An 18622-nucleotide genomic window follows, 5' to 3' on the forward strand; every position below is an offset into this window, starting at 1 on the left:
AGTCAAGGTCTCGTGGCCATAGAGAACAAACCGGTCTAATGAGTGTTTTGTAGATGGTCAATTTCGTGCGGTGGCGTACTTTTCTCGATCGGATGGTTTTTCTGAGTCCAAAGTACGCACGATTTCCTGCCAAAATACGTCTCTGAATTTCTCAGCTGATGTCATTATCAGCGGTCACCAGTGAGCCCAAATACTCGAACTCGTCAATCATCTCGATATCGTCACCGTCTATCAATATTCGTGGTGGCAGGCGTAGTGTTTCATCTCTAGAGCCTCTTCCTCATGTATTTTGTTTTTGACGCATTTATGGCCAGTCCGATACGCCTAGCTTCAGCTTTCAGTCCGATGTAGGTTTCCGTTATCTTCTCAAGGTTACGTGTCACAATATCAATATCGTCAGCGAAGCCAGAAAGTGGTACGGACTTTCGGAAGATCGTGCCACTCGTGTCGATCCTCGCTCTTCGAATCACACCTTCCAAGGCAATATTGAGCAAGATACAAGAGAGTCCATCACTTTGCCGTAACCCTCTCCGAGATTCGAAGGGACTCGAGAGCGTCTCAGATACTCGGACGTAGCACATCACTCCATCCATCGTTGCTTTGACCAATCGCGTCAGTTTATTTGAGAAACCGTATTCGTGCATGATCTGCCATAGCTGTTCTCGATCGATTGTGTCGTATGCCGCTTTGAAGTCAATGAATAGGTGATGCGTGGGTACGTTGTATTCACGACACTTCTGGAGTACTTGTTTTATCGCGTATATATGATCCGTAGTGACGCGGGCTCCCGTAAATCGCGCTTGGTACGGCCCTTGGACGACGGTAAAGGATTTGAGAGTACCTTGTAGGCGGCGTTCAGCAATGTGATTGCGCGGTAATTGCAACAATCTAGCTTATCATTCTTTTTGTAGACGGGACATACCACTCCTTCTATCCATTCCTGCGGTAGAATCTTCTACTCTTAAACTTTGGAAATCATCCAGTGCTGTGCTCTAGCCAGTGCCTCCTCCATGTTTCAGCAGCTCGCCTGCTAAATGGTCATTGCCGCGGCTTTGTTGTCCTCAGGCTCCTCACTTATCTCCGACAGATCAGGTGCTGGGAATCTGTCGTCAGAAGCTCGTCATAGTACTGCTTCAACCTCACGTTCGTTCGTGAGAAGCTTACCACTGGTATCTCAGCACATTTCGGCCTGTGGCGTGTAGCCTCTGCGTGAGTGGTTCAGCTGCTCATAGAACTTCCGTGTGTCATTTGCGCGGTACAGCTGTTTCATCGTTTCGCGATCTTAGTCTTGCTGGAGGCGTTTTTTCCTCCGGAAAACCGTGTTCTTTCTGTTCCGCGCCTGTCTGTGCCGTTCCTCGTTCGCTCTCGTGCGGTGTTGCAGCATCCTCGCCCTTGCTGCGTTCTTATCTTCGATCAACTGCTGACATTCGCCGTCAAACCAGTCATTTCCTCGATTCGATAACCTCGTACCTAGAACGGTTGCAGCAGTGCTCACGGCGGACCTTATATTCCTCCAGCCGTCTTCGAGAGTCGCCACGCCAAGCTGCTCTTCCGTTGGTAGCACTAGCTCCAGTTGTTGCGCGTATTCCTCTGCAGTACGAAAGCTACGTAGCTGCTCGAGATTAAGTCCCGGCGTTATTGTGCGACGAGTGTTGTGCACCGTCAATAGTTTTGAGCGCATACAAATCGCGACAAGGTAGTGGTCAGAATCAATGTTGGTACTGCGGTAGGTGCGGACATTGATGACGTCGGAGAAGAATCGACCGTCAATGAGAACGTGGTCGATTTGATTTTCCGTATTTTGATCAGGTGATCTACAGGTGGCTTTATGGATACCTTTGCGGGGGGCAGAAGGTGCTTCGGACTACCATTCCTCGGGAGGCTGCAAAGCTTTCGCATCGTTGACCATTGTCGTTAGTTGCCGCGTGCAGGCTCTCCAGTCCAATCACAGGCCTGTACATTGCCTCCCGGTTTACCTGAGCATTCATGCGAGTTTTAGACAGCTTTCGTAGATTCGTTCCAACTGTGCGTAAAAAGCTTCCTTCTCCTCATCGGGTCTCGTCTCATGTGGGCAGTGCACGTTGATGATGCTGTAATTGAAGAAACGGCCCTTCAATACACACATCTTATCACTGCTTGGCTGCCACCCAATCACGCGCTGGCGCATCTTGCCCAATACTACAAATCCCGTTCTTAGAGCGCTGGTTGTAGTGGCCGCTCTATACCCGCCTTTTCACAACTTCTGCCCCGTCCAACAAAGTTCCTGCAGCACTACGATATCGAAGCCGCGGATTTGAAGCTCATCATGTAGCATTCGGTCGTATCCTGGGAAGCCAAGTGATTTGCAGTTCCATTTGCCAAGCTTCCAATCTTAGTCCTTTGTCGCCTAGGTCTTTGCCGATTATTCTCCTGCGCATTTATATCCTGATTGTACGTAACATGTGTTTTCCGGGCGGCTTGTTAGGCCTGCACCAACCTTCTGTCTCGCCGGAGGGCCATCGTGTCAGCACTGTTAAGAGTTCCACACTGACACAAGGACGGAATCAGGCGCTTCTAACATGGAGAACAGACGCTCGGGTAGGCTCGCTCTATGTAAAGAGATCGCTAGCCACTCCCCCCCCCCCCCCCCCCTCCTCCCCTGTCCAAATTCCAAGGTCTAACCGAAGGTTGATTGCCTGATCCTGCCTGTGTAGTAGATTTTTAATTCCACAAGGAAATTAAATATACTACAGCAATAGTACGTCAAGTCGAAGTACTTGACCTATTTGATGGATTTTCAATATTGTTTGCATATTAGGAGTTATTACATACAAACCAATTCGCACTTCTCATTCTGCTTCTAACGCAGAAGGTGATAGCAGCCAGCCTTCGACGTTCTATTGACCAAATGTCATCATAGACCCCACAGGGAGGCATGAGATAGAAACTTGTGAGCATTTAGTTATTAGTTATTGCATCTTTTGATGACCTCGATATCAGGCGGTAGTCATTCTCCAACACCGAAAAAATGAAGTGACAAAAGGTTTGATATGTTTTGCTGATTGTGATAAAAATATTAATTATTTTATTTCTTCTATAAAATAATTAATCTCTAATCGCAGTAACCTCGGGCAATTACTAGTTAGCGCTTGTAGTAGCGCGCAGCGACTTCTTCGGCCCATTTCTCGGCATGAACTGTCTTTTTGTGACTGTACATATTCGAGCTGGAGTTGGACGTTCGCGGGCAGTACGGGCATTGATACAACACTGCTCCAGTATGTGTTGCTTCGTGTTCCTAGAAAAACGTTTTAGAAACGGAATTAACGAAACCATCATCTTACCTTCAACCGCAGCGGTGTTCTACACTCTTTTTCGCAATACGAACATTTCAGCATAGGTCGCTTGGAATGGTGAAAGTTTTTGTGTCCCATAAGTGCGGCTTCATTAACAGATTCCTTACCACAGATGTCACACTTCACCGGTCCATTGGTGTCGTAACAAATTCGCTTGTGTTTCGAGTAACTGCCCTTGTTGATTAGCCTGCCAACAAGAAATCACGATTGATTGAAAATCGAACCTTAAAATATTTTCGAAACTAAAACTTTTACCACTTTTTGCACTTCTCACACTGGATCTTCAGACTGGTCAATCCTTCCTGTGTATGGGTTAAACGATGCTCCTCGAGGGCGGCCCGATGTGCAAACCCTTTGGCACACACGTCACATACCCAATCACTGATAGCACCGTGCTTCCTCTGCTGGTGTACTTTCAAGTACATTGCATTTGAATACGCTCTGTTGCACAACTCACAGAAGTGACTCTTTCGCTCCTTGCTCAAGTGAGTGTCCATATGCTTCTTCAGTAGGTAATCTTTCACAAAGGCATCCCCACATATCTCACATTTAAAGGGTCGCTCGGAAATCGGTGTGTGAATTCTCCATCTGTGGCTCTGCAGGGCAGAACTGTCAGCGTAATTTTTTCCACAAATGTCACAACGGAAGTGATCCGGGTTCTGATGTCGTAAGCAGTGTTCGTATAACTGTTCTCTGCTACCGAACCGACGGTCACAGCAGTCTACTGTATATGAATTAATTCCGTGTTGTTTTAATGCATGATTAACCAATTCCCTGAAAGTTTCTCCCAAAAAATCACACTGAGGACAATTTAAAGAGACAAATTTCCGAATCAGTTCGTCTTGTTGTGCGATTTCAACAGCCGGCCGTTTTGTTTTGGCCGTAGACGATCGCTTAGGCAGCTTTTGTTCCTGAGCAGACTGTTTCGCTTGACGATTGTGTGTTATCATGTGATTTCTTAAATTTTGTACTCTCAGAAAGTACTTATTACAGATCGTACAGTAATGATTTTTTTTCTCAACCACCTCATGCCATTTTATGTGACTATTAAGCAAACATTCCGCAGCGAATGCTTTCGAACAACGGTCACATTTGAAACGTTTTTGTTCCTCCGGTGTGTGAACCAGAAACATGTGGCTTTCGTAACTTTCCTTATCTCTTAATGTACATTTACACTCTAGACACGTTGTTGCTTTGGTCTTGCTGTTTTTCTCTATTGCAGGTTTATGTTTTTTCAGATGACTTGCGAGTCCTGTTTTGGTCGACCATTTGCGCTCGCAGCAGAACACGTATCCGTTTGATTTGTGAACCTGTTTGAAATGCACCATCAGTCGATAGAATGATTGGAACGTATTCTGGTTAGCCACCACGTCCGATTCAGAACACTTATCGCAAACAAGATTTATGTGCTTTTGTATAAGTTTGTCCAGTTCACCATTCTCGTTATTTAGTTTCCTAGGAGTCTTGATCGCACGTTCAATAATAAATCGTTTACTTTGACTAGCTGAAGCAAAAGTTTCTTCCTCCTGTTCTTGTTTAAGGGTTGACTGATTGCCATCGTCCGAAATGCGATCGTCACCTGTACAATCTACTGTTTCCTTGTTCAATTCTGCCTTTTGTTTTTCGCCGAGAATTGGAGTATCGGTTCCAGATTTACTGAAAAGAACAAATGTATTCTTGAATCGATTGTCCGTATCATTGGAGAATTTTGCAGAACTTCAAATAACCAACCAACCTACTGCTTTGGGTATCAACCGATAGTATGTCCACCTTCTGATCTACTTGTTCCTCACCATCAAATTCAGCAATACTGTCTTCCATCTTGACTTCCACCAACAGTAACTGAGAGCTATGCACCTTTTCCACGTTGCAGTAGAATTTATGAAACTCATCAATTTTTTCCCAACAACTAGTACACAGTGCTCGATCCCGGTATTCATCTATCTGTGGAACAGTTCAATTAATTGAGTATTTCGCGGTGAAAACAAACTGATCACATACAGTAAACCAAAAATGTTTGACGAAAATTTCCTCTACACTTTCGTCTTCGTCTTGGATTATGCGGATTAAGCTGTCACTCTGCCGAAAACAAGTGAAGCAGTTTTCTAGTTCTGCCTTGAACATCTTCCTGTTGGGTTGACTGAACTAAATGACTTTGTCTATGTAGCGGTCGATTAAAAAATTACAAATTGTACAGTAAAACACAAAATATTTTTTTTTCACTCAATCGAATGTTTTTTGTAGACATAGAATCAACATAATTTGTGATTTTGAACAGCTACATTTTCTTTACAAGCAGACCAACTAATATTTCTACTATTGATGGGGTCACTTAAATTCCGAGAAATTGAAACAATAAATTTTTGGGGTTGGTAGCTGTCATTAATGATCTAATTGATGCAGAAATTATGTCGTTTTCGCTTGATAAACCTGAAATTGATTCGGGTAGTTTCATCAGACAAACAATTTTCACGAAATTGAGTTGACTCGAATTTCGGCGTTCAAACTATAGTTTCAGACTAAACGTTTTGTCAGCAGTTGGGGTGGAACCCGGGATAGCTTTGACATCAAGCGAAAACATTAGACAAACTGAAGATGAACATCGGAAAAGGTCCTGACGTTCAGAATGACAGTTTCTCTTTGTTTACTTTCACTTCCAATTATTATGGTACGATCGGCAAACCTTTTGTCTGCAACTCCACATGGAATAATAATAACAATTATTAACTTTTGATCTGCACTGAAGAAATTTTTGGAAAATTCAGATATAATATATCATGAATCATCCACTCAGGCAAAAAATATATGGAATTTCATAATGATTTCGTATGATTTTTAGCCACAAGAATATCGTAAGCGAACCATAAGACCGCCTTATGAAATCCCGAAAATAGGAATTCCAATAAAACGCCTTATGAAATTCATACGGAATTTTTAGGAACATTATGCGAAATTTCTATGATAAACATAACTTCTCTCATATCTTGTGAAGTTCATAAGTTGTTCGTATGAAAACTATAATAGTGATAGATAAGATGTATATTGCAGAGGTATATTTTTCATATTTATCTTATGAAATTATGATTTTGGTGATTTTTGATGCATCATAAGATTTGCCTTATGATTTTCACTACTCAATTTGCTTGAGTGTCACATTATCATATTATGTCGTGATAATCGAAAAAGAAAGTGAACAAGAAAAAACTGTTATTTTAACATAGGACTTATTCTAATGTTAATCCAGAACCGGATTTTCTTGCGTGTACACCCTTAGTAGCCGCTACTTAATTTTGGGTAGAATCCTACCCAAAATCAACGTGCTACCATATTTGGCATAAAGTCGTTTGGCATAATGGTTATTTGGCATAATGGTTATTTGGCATAATGGTTATTTGGCATTATGATCATTTGGCATAACAGATCAACATGCTGCGTAAGAGAATTTGTTTTAATTTACTGCGATTTTTAAAGGTCTAATGCGGCTAAGTTTCTTCGTATTTAATTACCTGCAGACTTAACTGAGAGATACCCCCTAGTTTTGTGTGATAAAAAAACGCGTAACTCCGGAAATTCGCGTGAAAAATAACTTCAAAACTAAAGAAAAAAAGTTAATGCCAAATATCTTAGAAATGTATGAAACGTTCCGACGACGACACGACCTGCCACTCGTCTATAAAAACTGTGTCGTAAATTTAACTACCCCCCCAGTAACTTGTAATGTCAAATTGAAATCGTTGAAAAAATATTTTCAACTGGCGACCAAGAATAAACAAGTGTTGTTTCAAATAACGGTCACCTTCGCCGTTGCTACCGGTTTCAGCAATGAAAACAATATGTATAAATCATTTTAATTCCAATTCAAAGACTAGTTTTGGTGCGATAAACGATTTTTTTTGGTTTCTTGTCTGAAAATATTGAATTTATAAAGATTGTCCTAGTGTGGAAAAGAATACAACTTCTTAAATAATGTGGTTGTGCAGAATCAATTCCCCAGTGCATTTAATAGCGTAGATGTTGTTGAATAATAAAGAAGTAATTTATTATAATAAAATAAGACTGCTCGAATTTGTTCGATTTTATCTAGTTCCATATTAGAAAACTCATAGATTGAACGGACTCCTGCAGAAGTTTTTTCAACAAACTCAACTAAGGCATGCGAGAAAGATGATAAATCGATTATCAAGCTAAGCAAGGAGTTTTAGGCAATGAAAAGTGATTTTCGATACAAATGTACAAACCTATTCCGAGCGTGAAAAATCATTTTGCATTTGAATCAATAATTGGTGGGATTTCTTTTATTTCTTGTTTGACTTGATTCGGGTCAAACACTGATAATGAATTCAGTATTGGAGGCCATTTTAATGGACACAGATGTCGTTTGATTGCTAACAGGGTTTGATTAAGCCTGAAAGAACAGAACAAATAATAAATTTAACCCGGTTTAATGTTGCAAAACCGTATTCGGTTAATATAGATCCATTTGATGTTTTGTTTGTTCGAACTGAAACAAATTTTATTTCGATCATTACCATTTGTCGATATTCAAAAATTGTTCACAAACCTCCTTCAAACTGTTTGGATAAACGATATTTTCCGTGCTCAGCGATTAATTTAATTCCTCAATTAAGTTGTTTATATTGATGATTCCTTGGAAACTAGTTCGTAGCAACAATAAGAGTGTTGTGCGATAAGATTTTTTTTTAACATTAGTAAGGGGTCGCTCAATTTACGGTAACTGGTGGTAAATCATTAACGAACACTTTTTATTCTGATTTTTGTTCGGAGTGGCTCGTGTTGTCGGTTCAGATCTGGTGTAATCACAAAAAAATTATTTTGTGAAAATCGATTTTGAGACTTTGGGAATTTTGGACCGCGTAACTTTGGAAATCCGCGTAGAAAAAAAACGCAAAATACAAAAAAAAAACATTTTTGTTCCAAATGTCTTAGAAATGCATGAATCGCCCAGATCTGGTGTAATCCCTAAAATTTTTTTTTGTGAAATCGAATTTGAGACCGCGTAACTTCAAAAATCCGCGTAGAAAAAAAAACACAAAATGCAAAATAAATTTTTTGATGTCAAATGTCTTAGAAATGCATGAAACGTCCAGATCAGGTGTGTTCTGAACATTTTTTTTTGAAAAATTTATAAGTGTGAAAACCGCATAACTTGGAATATCCGTGTAAAAAAACCGCTTAACTTCGGAAATCCGCGTAAAAAACCTTCAAACTTAAGAAGAACAATTTTTTTTGATTCCAAATATCTTAGAAATGCACGAAACGTCCAGATCTGGTGTAATCTTATTGTAATTTATCAGCCCACAACCTGGCAGACCGTGTCCGCCCATCTGCTTGAGTGAGGTTCACTTCAAGCTGGCTGTGAGCCTACTAAAGCCTGACCGTTGATATGCACTAGACCGTATAGCACACCGGCTTCCTCCACCAGCAGGCGCTGCTCTGAGTCCCACTGGTTTCAGATACATTAGGTTAGGGATAGTGGAGATAAATAGGGAAATATAGCATTTAGAAGTTTACTAACTACTGTGTTTGTGGCTGAAAATAAAGCGTACGGAACAATAATAATAATTATAATAATAACAATAATAATAATAATGGTAATAATAATAAAGTGACATTAAAAACAATAGTGCACTTACCGCTCTCTCCCCACCTTACCTCAGCTTAACAAAGGTCAAGTTATCACTCAGAGTACCACCCTTTCGTCACTCTCTGGAGACGCCTTCTTCTTCCTAAAATTTCTTTGCTCTTAGGCCTTCGATGACAGTTCCTTATTTCAACATTCTCGTTTCATTGCGCCCCACCATGAAATGAAATAAGATAAAATAAAGTCAGGTGTTAGCAAGTTTGTTGGATTATATGATGTAAGGTAAGGATGCGCATTCAACACCAGACTGTCCAGGGAAGCCACAGCATGCACACAATGGCACGATTGCCCAAAATGTCTTCACACCTGCCCGAATCAGTTTCGCCGTCAATGCAATTTGTACAACATCAGCACCGATATCGAACCGGATCGGAAAGGTTTGAAACCTCCCCAACAGCTCACAAGATGTCAATCCGCTCCTATTCCTGATCAGAGATGCCAGAACTGCAGATATGTCTGTAAATCCGCAAATTCCACAGACTTATGAAATTGTCGCGACCTTTTTTTCAAGTTCGTTCAGTTATACATCATAGAGAAATTTCTGCAATATTTGCGAACAGCAGATTTGCTTTCGGATATACAGACTTTTGCAACGCTGTCTGAGGATATTTGAAATGTGAGTGATGCCTTTGTATGGAGAACTCGATCGAGCTACAGAACGCAAAACTTCACACCCGATCGAAACAATCCGACTCGAACGAAACACAGAGCCGGGGTGAATAAGCATCCCAATTGCATCAGTAATGCCTGAAACAACCCAACGGCCCATTGTCAATTTCAAGCAGCATCAGTCATGTCAACTCTGCGATAAACACAGATGATATAATAAATTCGTTTTACCGTTTTAAGCGAACGATCGATCTCGGTATGATCCGACTTGGTCAACACGAAGTGTAAATTGACTCCCACCCTCATCCGCCAAGCAGGGCACGCGCCCTGTAGTCCATCATCCTAAGCTCAGGGCAATAGGATAGTTACTATTAATAATATAAAATTTATAATTTTTTTAATAAAAGTTTACATGTTGCACACTTCCCACGTTGAGAATATTAGCAAGAGTCACAAAGTGGGTTGATAATCGAGACATCTATAGTAAGATGTTAGTTCCTTATCAACAGTTGCACTCTATCCCACCGCTTGCTAATACTCCGCACCTCCTCATTCTGCTAAAAACAGGAGTCACCAGTCATCATTTGACACCGTGTAGGCATGAGGTCGGGGCTTGTGACGACCAGAGCTAAGTCAATCAAACTGCCGATACAAACAGTAAGATATGATATTAGTCGCTCCTTCCAGGATGTCGTGCACCTTTGACCCCCAGATCTGGTGTAATCTTAAAATAAAAATTTTGTGAAAATCGACTTTGGGACATAGAAAAATTTTGAGACTTCCAAGATCGAAATTTTTTTTTGATTCCGAAAAAAAAAACCGCGTAACTTTGGAAATCCGCGAAAAAATAACCGCGTAACTTCGGAAATCCGCGTAAAAAGAGACCTCAGTGTACTATGAGAGTCTGTAGTTCATGATTAATATTGAGCACAATGAATTGCTATGAGAGTCTGGTGTTCATTGATGAATATTGCACACCGCATCTTACTGTCAATATCATCGTACGTAAAACTAAAATTGCACAATTTTCACAGAAAAAAAGCCTTCAACGTGTTATTGCGTTCGAGATCATAATCATAATCGCTGTCAAAGTTTGAGTATTTTTTATTCAAAATTAGAATTTTTTTTTTCAAAATTTGAATGAGTTTAACACAAAATTTGTATTCCATACACTCAACATAAAGTAACTTTTTTTGTTTATTTTTATATACATGGAATCCCTATTAAAGTCGTTCTGTTTTCTTTTAAATGGGAAGCACAAAAAATGTGATTTAAAATCGTTTCCTTTGGACTTATTTGTAGTACAATTTGAACTATTTTGATGTCCTTATTTTGGACTTAGCATAATCGAAGCCAAAAAATTTCCACTGAAAACATCTATTATTGATGCTTCATGGTTTCAAAAATCGGGTTAGAAACGATAGTAAAAAACGATGAATCTTGCATTATTAAATTCGATAAGAATATTCCGAGAATGACAGCGCACTGAAATGCCAGTAGTATTTTTTCACTCAAATGTTTGAGAACTCAACGCTTACTCTATTGTATGAACAAATGCGAGTGCTCATGGCCTGAGCGATTTTTTTTTCAATTCTCGGGTAATTTTTCAAAAGGGCGTATAAGCAAGTGACAGTTTCTCTTTAATCACTCTCTCTTTCGATTATTGTGATGTGATTAAAAAATTTTCTTTGTTTTCACTACTCTGTTTGAAAGTCGAAAATTTCGGGTATCATTTTATGCAAAGAGTTGAGTGATAAACATGGAAACCGTTTGGTAATTGATAGAAGAGAAAGTAAACAAAGAGAAACTGTCACTTGCTTATACGCCTTTTGAAAAATTAATCGAGAAATCCGTTCTCAAATTTTGACATATTGTTCCAGTTTATGAATTTGAGTAATCGTAACTCAAACCATGAGTTATGTTCAAAGAGCGTGTAAAGCATGTACACTGAAAATCATTTTTACATATTTTTTTAGGACAATCACTCATTGTCGAGCTCTTCTATAAGCTACCCAAAATTAGGTCTTTATCTATTCAAACTTTGACTTGAGCGTAACAAATGGGTAGCGTGTTTTGTTATGGCATAACTCTTTGGGTAAACTTACATTTACCCAAATTTTGAGGTCATCACTCGTTACCTAAAATTGGGGAGATACACTTTAGTTGATTTTGGGTAGGTTTTGACCCAAAATTATGTAGCGGTTGGTAAGAGTGTAGTGAAACTAAATCACCTCAACAAATTTTGCGTGTACTCAATGTCACAACAAAAACAAAGTTCCGCTTACAGGTTCCTCATATTATTCGGTTGCCTCCTCATTTATCAAGTTGGGCCTGTAAAAAGCAACTAAACTAAATTTGTAAGTTTATTAAAACACAACGCGTTATGTCCTCGACTGAGCTGGAAAGTTGTTTCACTTGCCTTCGAAAATCGGACAATTTTCTTTGCATCACCGAACGAGACGACGTGAGCGGCGAAAATGTGGAGGAAGTGTTTGTCAAACACTTTTGGTTTACCGTACGTAACATGCCGGAATGAGAATTATTAAATGCATATGATATTTTGGCGTTTTTTTTTCGTTTACAGAAAGATGAGTACTGCAACAAAACCGTTTGTACTAGTTGTTGGGAAAAAATTGATGAATTTCACAAGTTTTACTGTGAGGTAGAAAAAGTGCACCCTCCTCAATTGGCGATTTCCGAGATCAAAACGGAAACGGTTGATTGCTGTGCAGAAGAAATGATAGTTGCTACCGTTAATGATGTCCACGATAATCTCGAGCAAAGAGACTGTTTAGCTAATCCAGAGCAAGACGGTCTATTAAATGTTAGGTAAGTAAACGTTCAGTTTTTACCTAAATGAACTATAATTCACCACACGAGTTTTTGCTTTGCAGACATCTAAACGCGCAAGTTTTTGGAGAACCAATATGTAAATTGGAGGTAAAACAAGAATCTGAGAAAAAGACTTTCGATTGTGAAACATTGCAAAGCAGAACTTACGATTGTGATGATAACGATGAAGACGATGGTGCTACTAGCAACGAGGGCAATGGTCAGGAATCGAGTTCGAGTTCTTCAAGTGAAGAAAGTACTAATGGTTCCGATGTAACCGATTCGGATGTTCCGCTGGCGAAACGACTTGCTGCCAGAAAGCAAAAGTTGGTGCTGGTCAAAAGACGTAATCATAACAGGACAAAGCTGAGAAAGGAAAAGTCAGACAATGAGAAATTAAATGCGTTCATAAGACAACACATGGATATTACGTGTCACCGGTGCGCTGAAACTGGACTGGATAAGGCCGAAACGTTCGAAACTTTTTATCGGTTGAGGGTACACTTTAAGAAAGTTCACGATACGTATGGGTACATATTTTGCTGTAATCGGAAATGGTCTACAAAAACCGGGCTGGTGGAACATTTGAAAAATCATGAACCAATGAAAAATGATCACAGTCGTTGTTTGGAGTGCAACTGCATTTTTAAGGATAAGCGTAGCTATGCGAATCATATGTTTTTAGTGCACACACCGGAGGACCAGAAGCAGTTCAAGTGTGATCGCTGCTCGAAGGCGTTCGCGGCGGAAGATTTGCTCAACAGTCACATAAAGTGGCACGAAGAGGTGGAGAAAAAGAATCACCATTGCCAAGTTTGTGGAAAATATTTTCTAAGTGCCCGAAATCTTGAGAATCATAATCTGAGCCACCATGTTTTCGGGGAGAATTCGTCTGCCGTGCCGAATACTGGCGGAGAAGACATCGAAGAGCAGCACTCTTTCGATCAGTCTGTCGAAGAATCGTCAGCGAAACCATCGAGCTCAAAGGGCAGGCGGAATATTGACGATTTAGTCCAACAAGATGAGCTTATCAAAAAATACGTTTCCTTAAATTGCTCCAAATGTGACTTCATAGGGGAAACTTTCAACAAGTTGTCCTATCACGCGTTCAAAGTTCATAACATGAATACACACGCGGTCATTTGCTGTGATCGTCGCTTCGGTAAGCGTCAACGGCTGTACGAACACTGTCTGAGACATTTGAATCCCGACCATTTCAAGTGTGAGATCTGCGGTAAAACGTACGCGGACAGTTCGGGATTACAAATCCACAAATGGTGGATTCATACACCGGTTTCGGAGCGACCGTTCAAGTGTGACATATGCGGGGCTGCTTTCGTGAAGGACTATCTGCTGAAGCAGCATACGAATTGGCATGTCAACAAAGAACGGAAGACCCACTTCTGCGAACAGTGCAATAAGGCTTACTCCAACTCGCAGCAACTGAGGGCGCATCTACAGAAGAAGCACGGTGCAGTGTGCGATTGGGTTTGCGACATTTGCGCTAAAGGTTTTAATCATCGGGCTCTACTGGACGAACACCGTTTGACGCACACGGAAGAAGGGTTGGCCAGTTTGAAGATTCAGTGTGAAAAATGTCATAGGTGGTAAGATGTCCCTTACATTTGAAACGATGATACACAGAAACTAAATTTTTGTTTGTTTAAAGGTTGATAAATAAGAAAAGTTATTTGCGACATAAACGACGCTGCTACGACACGTCCGGGCCCGTGAAGTGTGATATTTGCGGCAAGGAATCTATCAACGAAGCAGCTTTGATGGGTCACAAAAATTTTCACCATTCCAACAGACCTCTGTTCACCTGTGCTTTCTGCGGCAAAGAATGCAAAACTCAGCTTCGTTTGAAGGTAATGGGATGACTGTTTTGGACTGTCGACAAAAGACAAATGCGTTTTTTTTTCTTTCGTAGGAACACGAAGCAACACACACCGGTGTAGTGTTGTATCAGTGTCCATACTGCCCAAGGACTTCCAATTCAAGTTCGAATATGTATACTCACAAGAAATCGGCGCATCCGGAGAAATGGGCCGAGGAAGTCGCTGCGCGATTTTACACACGGTGAGAGAGGTGAGGGAACGATATAATTACTGTACGTAAAAATATACTGGGAGGCTCTGATTGGTGTATTGAATCTTGAAATTATTGTTTGTCAGAGGTACGCAGTTTGATGACAATCCTGCACTAGAACGTTCTTGTACTGTTTCATAGGAATGCACAGTGGTTCGAATCGATAAAAACGTGAACTTAATTCTCTAGCTGCTAAATATGAAAAAGCCTACTATGAGAAGAGCTCATTTCAACAACTTTTTCCCGTAAGAGATAGATAAACGTAGAGTGCCTATAACCAGAGTAATGACATCTCATCCGTAATGTTGGCAACACCTCCAAACATTTTATACGAAATGTTGGCACTTTCGTTAGCTTCACATTGTATTTGACAAGTCGTTTGCTCGTTTGGAATAAAGCTGTTATATCTTCGCATTTTCATTTGATACCCCTAAAAATCAATTTTTTTTACAAAACTTTTTTCGCAATTGTTTTCAATGCTTACTATGGTCGAGACCATTACTGAAAACGTAAAATTACAAAATTTTGCTGAAGACTGTGTACGATTTGGCCGTGTCCTTACAAAGTTATTAAATTTTTTTAATTTTAATATACACTAACTTTAAATACTTATAGGAAGCAGGATTGCAGACCAAATGCACATACATATACTTTTTGGAAAGCTGATATCAAGTAATATAAAGTTACGAAGTGCGTAACATGGCCCTTTTAAATTGTGTAGATAAGATAATGAAATTCAAAGTATTGTTTTACCATTTTCTTAGGAAAAACGTGTACTAAATCGACTATTTTTACGTTTATTAAAAGTTAATTATTCTGTATTTCATTCGAATCGGATTGTTTCGAGCGAATACGAGATTTGCATTCTGTAGCTCGATCGAGTTCGAGTTTTCCGTACAAAAGCATCACTCGATCGAATTACAAAATGCAATTTTTTTCATTCGTTCAAGAAAATCCGGTTAGATCGAAATACAGAATAGGGGTGTATAAAAATTCGGATTTCAATCCTTTTTATTGATCATTCGTTTAATGGACGATATCTTACACCCAAACCACTACCAGCACACCTACAAAAATTGCTTAAATTCACGTCTTCTGATATCTATTTTTAACTGTTGAATTGTGTTGAAACGCTTACTTGAAAGACTGAATCGTTTTTGTAAAATTTTGTCATTTTACGTATTACGTTTTTATGAATCCACAGCAAAAAATAATAAAAATTTAAACGATTTGTGAATAAATCTATGAAATGGACATTCGTTGAATCGAAAATTCGATTTAAAACTGTCCTCGATGTAAAACCAAATTGGAATGCATTTATTTATCTATGAACATGACTGTATATATGTATTAACGCAGTGCAGTAACTTTACATTCAATTTCCTGGTCCAAATAAGGAGTGTATCGAAAATAAGCTATCCACATACATTTATGTTGTACGCATGTTTTTGTGATGGTTTTTATGTCCAGATCATAGCATGCTGTACGTTTGGCTTTCGTTTGTTTACTTGTTTGTGCGGTCGGAATTCTGCGTTTTCAAAATGTTGCGTATTGAAAAGGAAGCGAAAATTAAGCGCTCTTATTCTGAATAACGTCGTATCGATTTTACGATCGTATTTCATTTATTTTTCCTAATAATGCTAGAAAATCAAAGGTAGCTAGGATGGGGTGGCAAAAACTCGCTCATAAGATTTGATTTTTTCTATTCATCAGCTCACATGATTTACGATGCAATCCGAAAAATGATGGTAAAGATGAAAATCATCGCTGATTTAAACAAACACACTCACCTATACAGAGCACCGCTGACATCAAATTATGATGGTATTGATGGTTCTCAGTTTTGATTTCATAGCATTTAACTCTCATTCCTAGTTTTAAAAAGTGAGTGCTGAGTTTGGCATCACTGTACCGAGCTACACCGGTGAGTGTATTCTTAAACCACAGAGCTGCCAACACAACCCAGATTTTCGGTTTTGTTTTTGCTGGTACTCAAAACGAACACGAGCATTAATGTACTAAAACAAATGTCGAACCGTAGTGTGATGTATACCATAAACGATTGAATTTCATGTCTCGAGCTAAACACAACTGGCTACTGAAACGAATGCGTTCTCCAGCATGCGAGAACATGTCTTGAGAAATGGATTGAAATGGCATCGATTCGAACATTGGCCGCCCATGGCAACTCTGGTGGGTGGGGAATACAAGCGAGACAGTTTCATAAGAATCTGATTCAGTGTGTTGATGTACAAACACATCAAATCACAACTCACAAATCGTCTCTCAGTGGGTTCTAATATTTGATGAGCAGTCAGCGCTCATCTGCTGATTGCTTGACACTACGATGTTCAGACGATGTTTTCTCTATACAAATGGGTACCCAGTTACTCAACTCGTTCAGCGATGCTTTTGAAACCGATTTGCAGGTGAGCTGAACTCGGTGATGATGAAGTACTGAGTTGATTATTGCCAGCCCTAGGATTCGATCGAAAAATCAATACGTCGTTATTCAGAATAAGGGTGAAGGTTCTGAACACATGGCTAACAATAAGTCTCGAGACTAACAATGGAAACAACATTTTTTTGCAAATTTTTTTTTTTATTCATCAACATAATCACCTTTTAGAGTGATACAATGGTTCCAACGTTTTTCCAATTTTTCAATACCATGTTTATAAAAAAAATGTATCTTTCGCTTCAAAATAGGCTTCAGTTTCAGCGAAGACCTCCTCATTTGAGCCAAATCTTTTTCCCTGGAGCATTTTTTAAGATCAGCAAAGAGCCAGTAGTCACTGGGGCTAAATCTAGCGACTATGGGGGGTGGGGAAGCAGATCAAAGCCCAATTCGTTCAATTTCTGAATCATCTACTCGTTGCTGTTTTTGTTCCATCGAAAGCAATCGTGGCACCCACTCGGAAAAAACCTTTTTCATGCTCAATTTTTCATGAAGGATAGTAAATACACTTCCATATGATATCTGTGTCATCTCAGCAATCTCACGGAGCTTCACTTTACGATCTTTCATTGTAATTTTTGTCACTTCACTCACATTTTCCGGTATAACGGCTTCCACAGGTCTACCCGAGCGTTCCGCGTCATTTGTGTCGGTACGACCACGTTTAAACTCGGCGAACCACCGACAAATCGTTGCTTTTGATGGACAAGAGTCCGGATAACATTTTTCAATCCATTGTTTCGCTTGCACGGTGTTTTCACCCATTAAAAAACAATGTTTTATCAAAACACGAAACTCGGTTTGTCCATTTTTTAACCAAACTACAAAACGACTTTACTCCAACCTCGATAACTCAGGTGTTTCTGGTCGGATCGACTTAAAATTTTGACTCGTTTCAAGCAAAGGTTAGTACTCCAGAAAGACGTGATTACTGGTTTACTACGAGCTCCATCTCTGCTTTAGTCTCGGGACTTATTGATCCATGTGTTATTACTATGCGACAATTTGCGGTTTGGAATTCATCATGCCAGTGTTAAAACCATCATTGATAAATTTGGGGTACACTATTCTTTGGATGAGCTACCAGGAAGAGGAAGAAAACCCGGTTCTTCCAAGCCGAAACTGGTGTCTCTTATCATGACGAACAAATCAATGTCAATGCGTGATTTGGCCAAAAAAGCAAGAACGAGTGTCGAAATGATCCATCGTATCAAGAGGCGATATCACCTGAAGACCTACAAGAAGTAGAAAATCTCGAAACAAAGTATAGAACAGAAGAAGTGCTGCTCGCTGGCCCGGAAATTGTATTCGCGTCTTTTGCAGTGTTCGGATGCATACGTTTTGATGGACGATGAGACTTATGTAAAGGAGGACTCAAAAACACTTTCAGGTCCACAATACTTTACTGTCGTCGTTCGTCGCAAGCAATATGTTCTTGTGGTATGAAGTCAACCATTTTTTACACTACCGGAACTATAAATGCAGAAATCTATCGATCTGAGTGTCTCCAGAAGAGATTGCTGCTTTTATATAGCAAGCATAGTACACCTCCACTGTTTTGGTCTGATTTAGCGTCGGTTCACTATGCCAAAACCACTCTCAATTGGCTTGCGGAAAAGGGTAAAAATTTCGTTGAGAAAA

General features: G+C 39.8%; 2 protein-coding genes across 3 annotated transcripts; one reads left to right on the forward strand and one right to left on the reverse strand.

Moving 5' to 3' along the window:
• Window positions 1-3043: 3043 nt before the first annotated feature.
• LOC131425534 (zinc finger protein 62 homolog) lies at window positions 3044-5914 on the reverse strand. Of its 2 annotated transcripts, XM_058587488.1 has the most exons (6): window positions 5519-5914; window positions 5334-5460; window positions 5068-5276; window positions 3588-4988; window positions 3321-3519; window positions 3044-3274 (listed from the first exon to the last, which is right to left on the reverse strand). In XM_058587488.1, exons 1-6 carry the CDS (start codon window positions 5578-5580, stop codon window positions 3122-3124), a joined length of 2151 nt encoding a protein of 716 aa, XP_058443471.1. In that variant the 5' UTR covers window positions 5581-5914; the 3' UTR covers window positions 3044-3121. The 2 variants fall into 2 exon arrangements, with proteins under 2 accessions (XP_058443471.1, XP_058443472.1); XM_058587489.1 differs by having other exon boundaries at window positions 5334-5914.
• A 5917-nt stretch (window positions 5915-11831) lies between these two features.
• On the forward strand, window positions 11832-14595 carry LOC131425535 (transcription factor grauzone-like). The gene is made up of 5 exons (XM_058587490.1): window positions 11832-12118; window positions 12188-12432; window positions 12498-14042; window positions 14105-14303; window positions 14366-14595. The coding sequence occupies exons 1-5, from the start codon at window positions 11987-11989 to the stop codon at window positions 14516-14518; spliced, it is 2274 nt and encodes a 757-aa protein (XP_058443473.1). The 5' UTR covers window positions 11832-11986; the 3' UTR covers window positions 14519-14595.
• The last annotated feature ends 4027 nt before the right edge of the window (window positions 14596-18622 follow it).

This window comes from Malaya genurostris, chromosome 1, assembly GCF_030247185.1.
Source record: "Malaya genurostris strain Urasoe2022 chromosome 1, Malgen_1.1, whole genome shotgun sequence".
In the NCBI taxonomy this organism is placed as follows: Eukaryota; Metazoa; Arthropoda; class Insecta; order Diptera; family Culicidae; genus Malaya; species Malaya genurostris.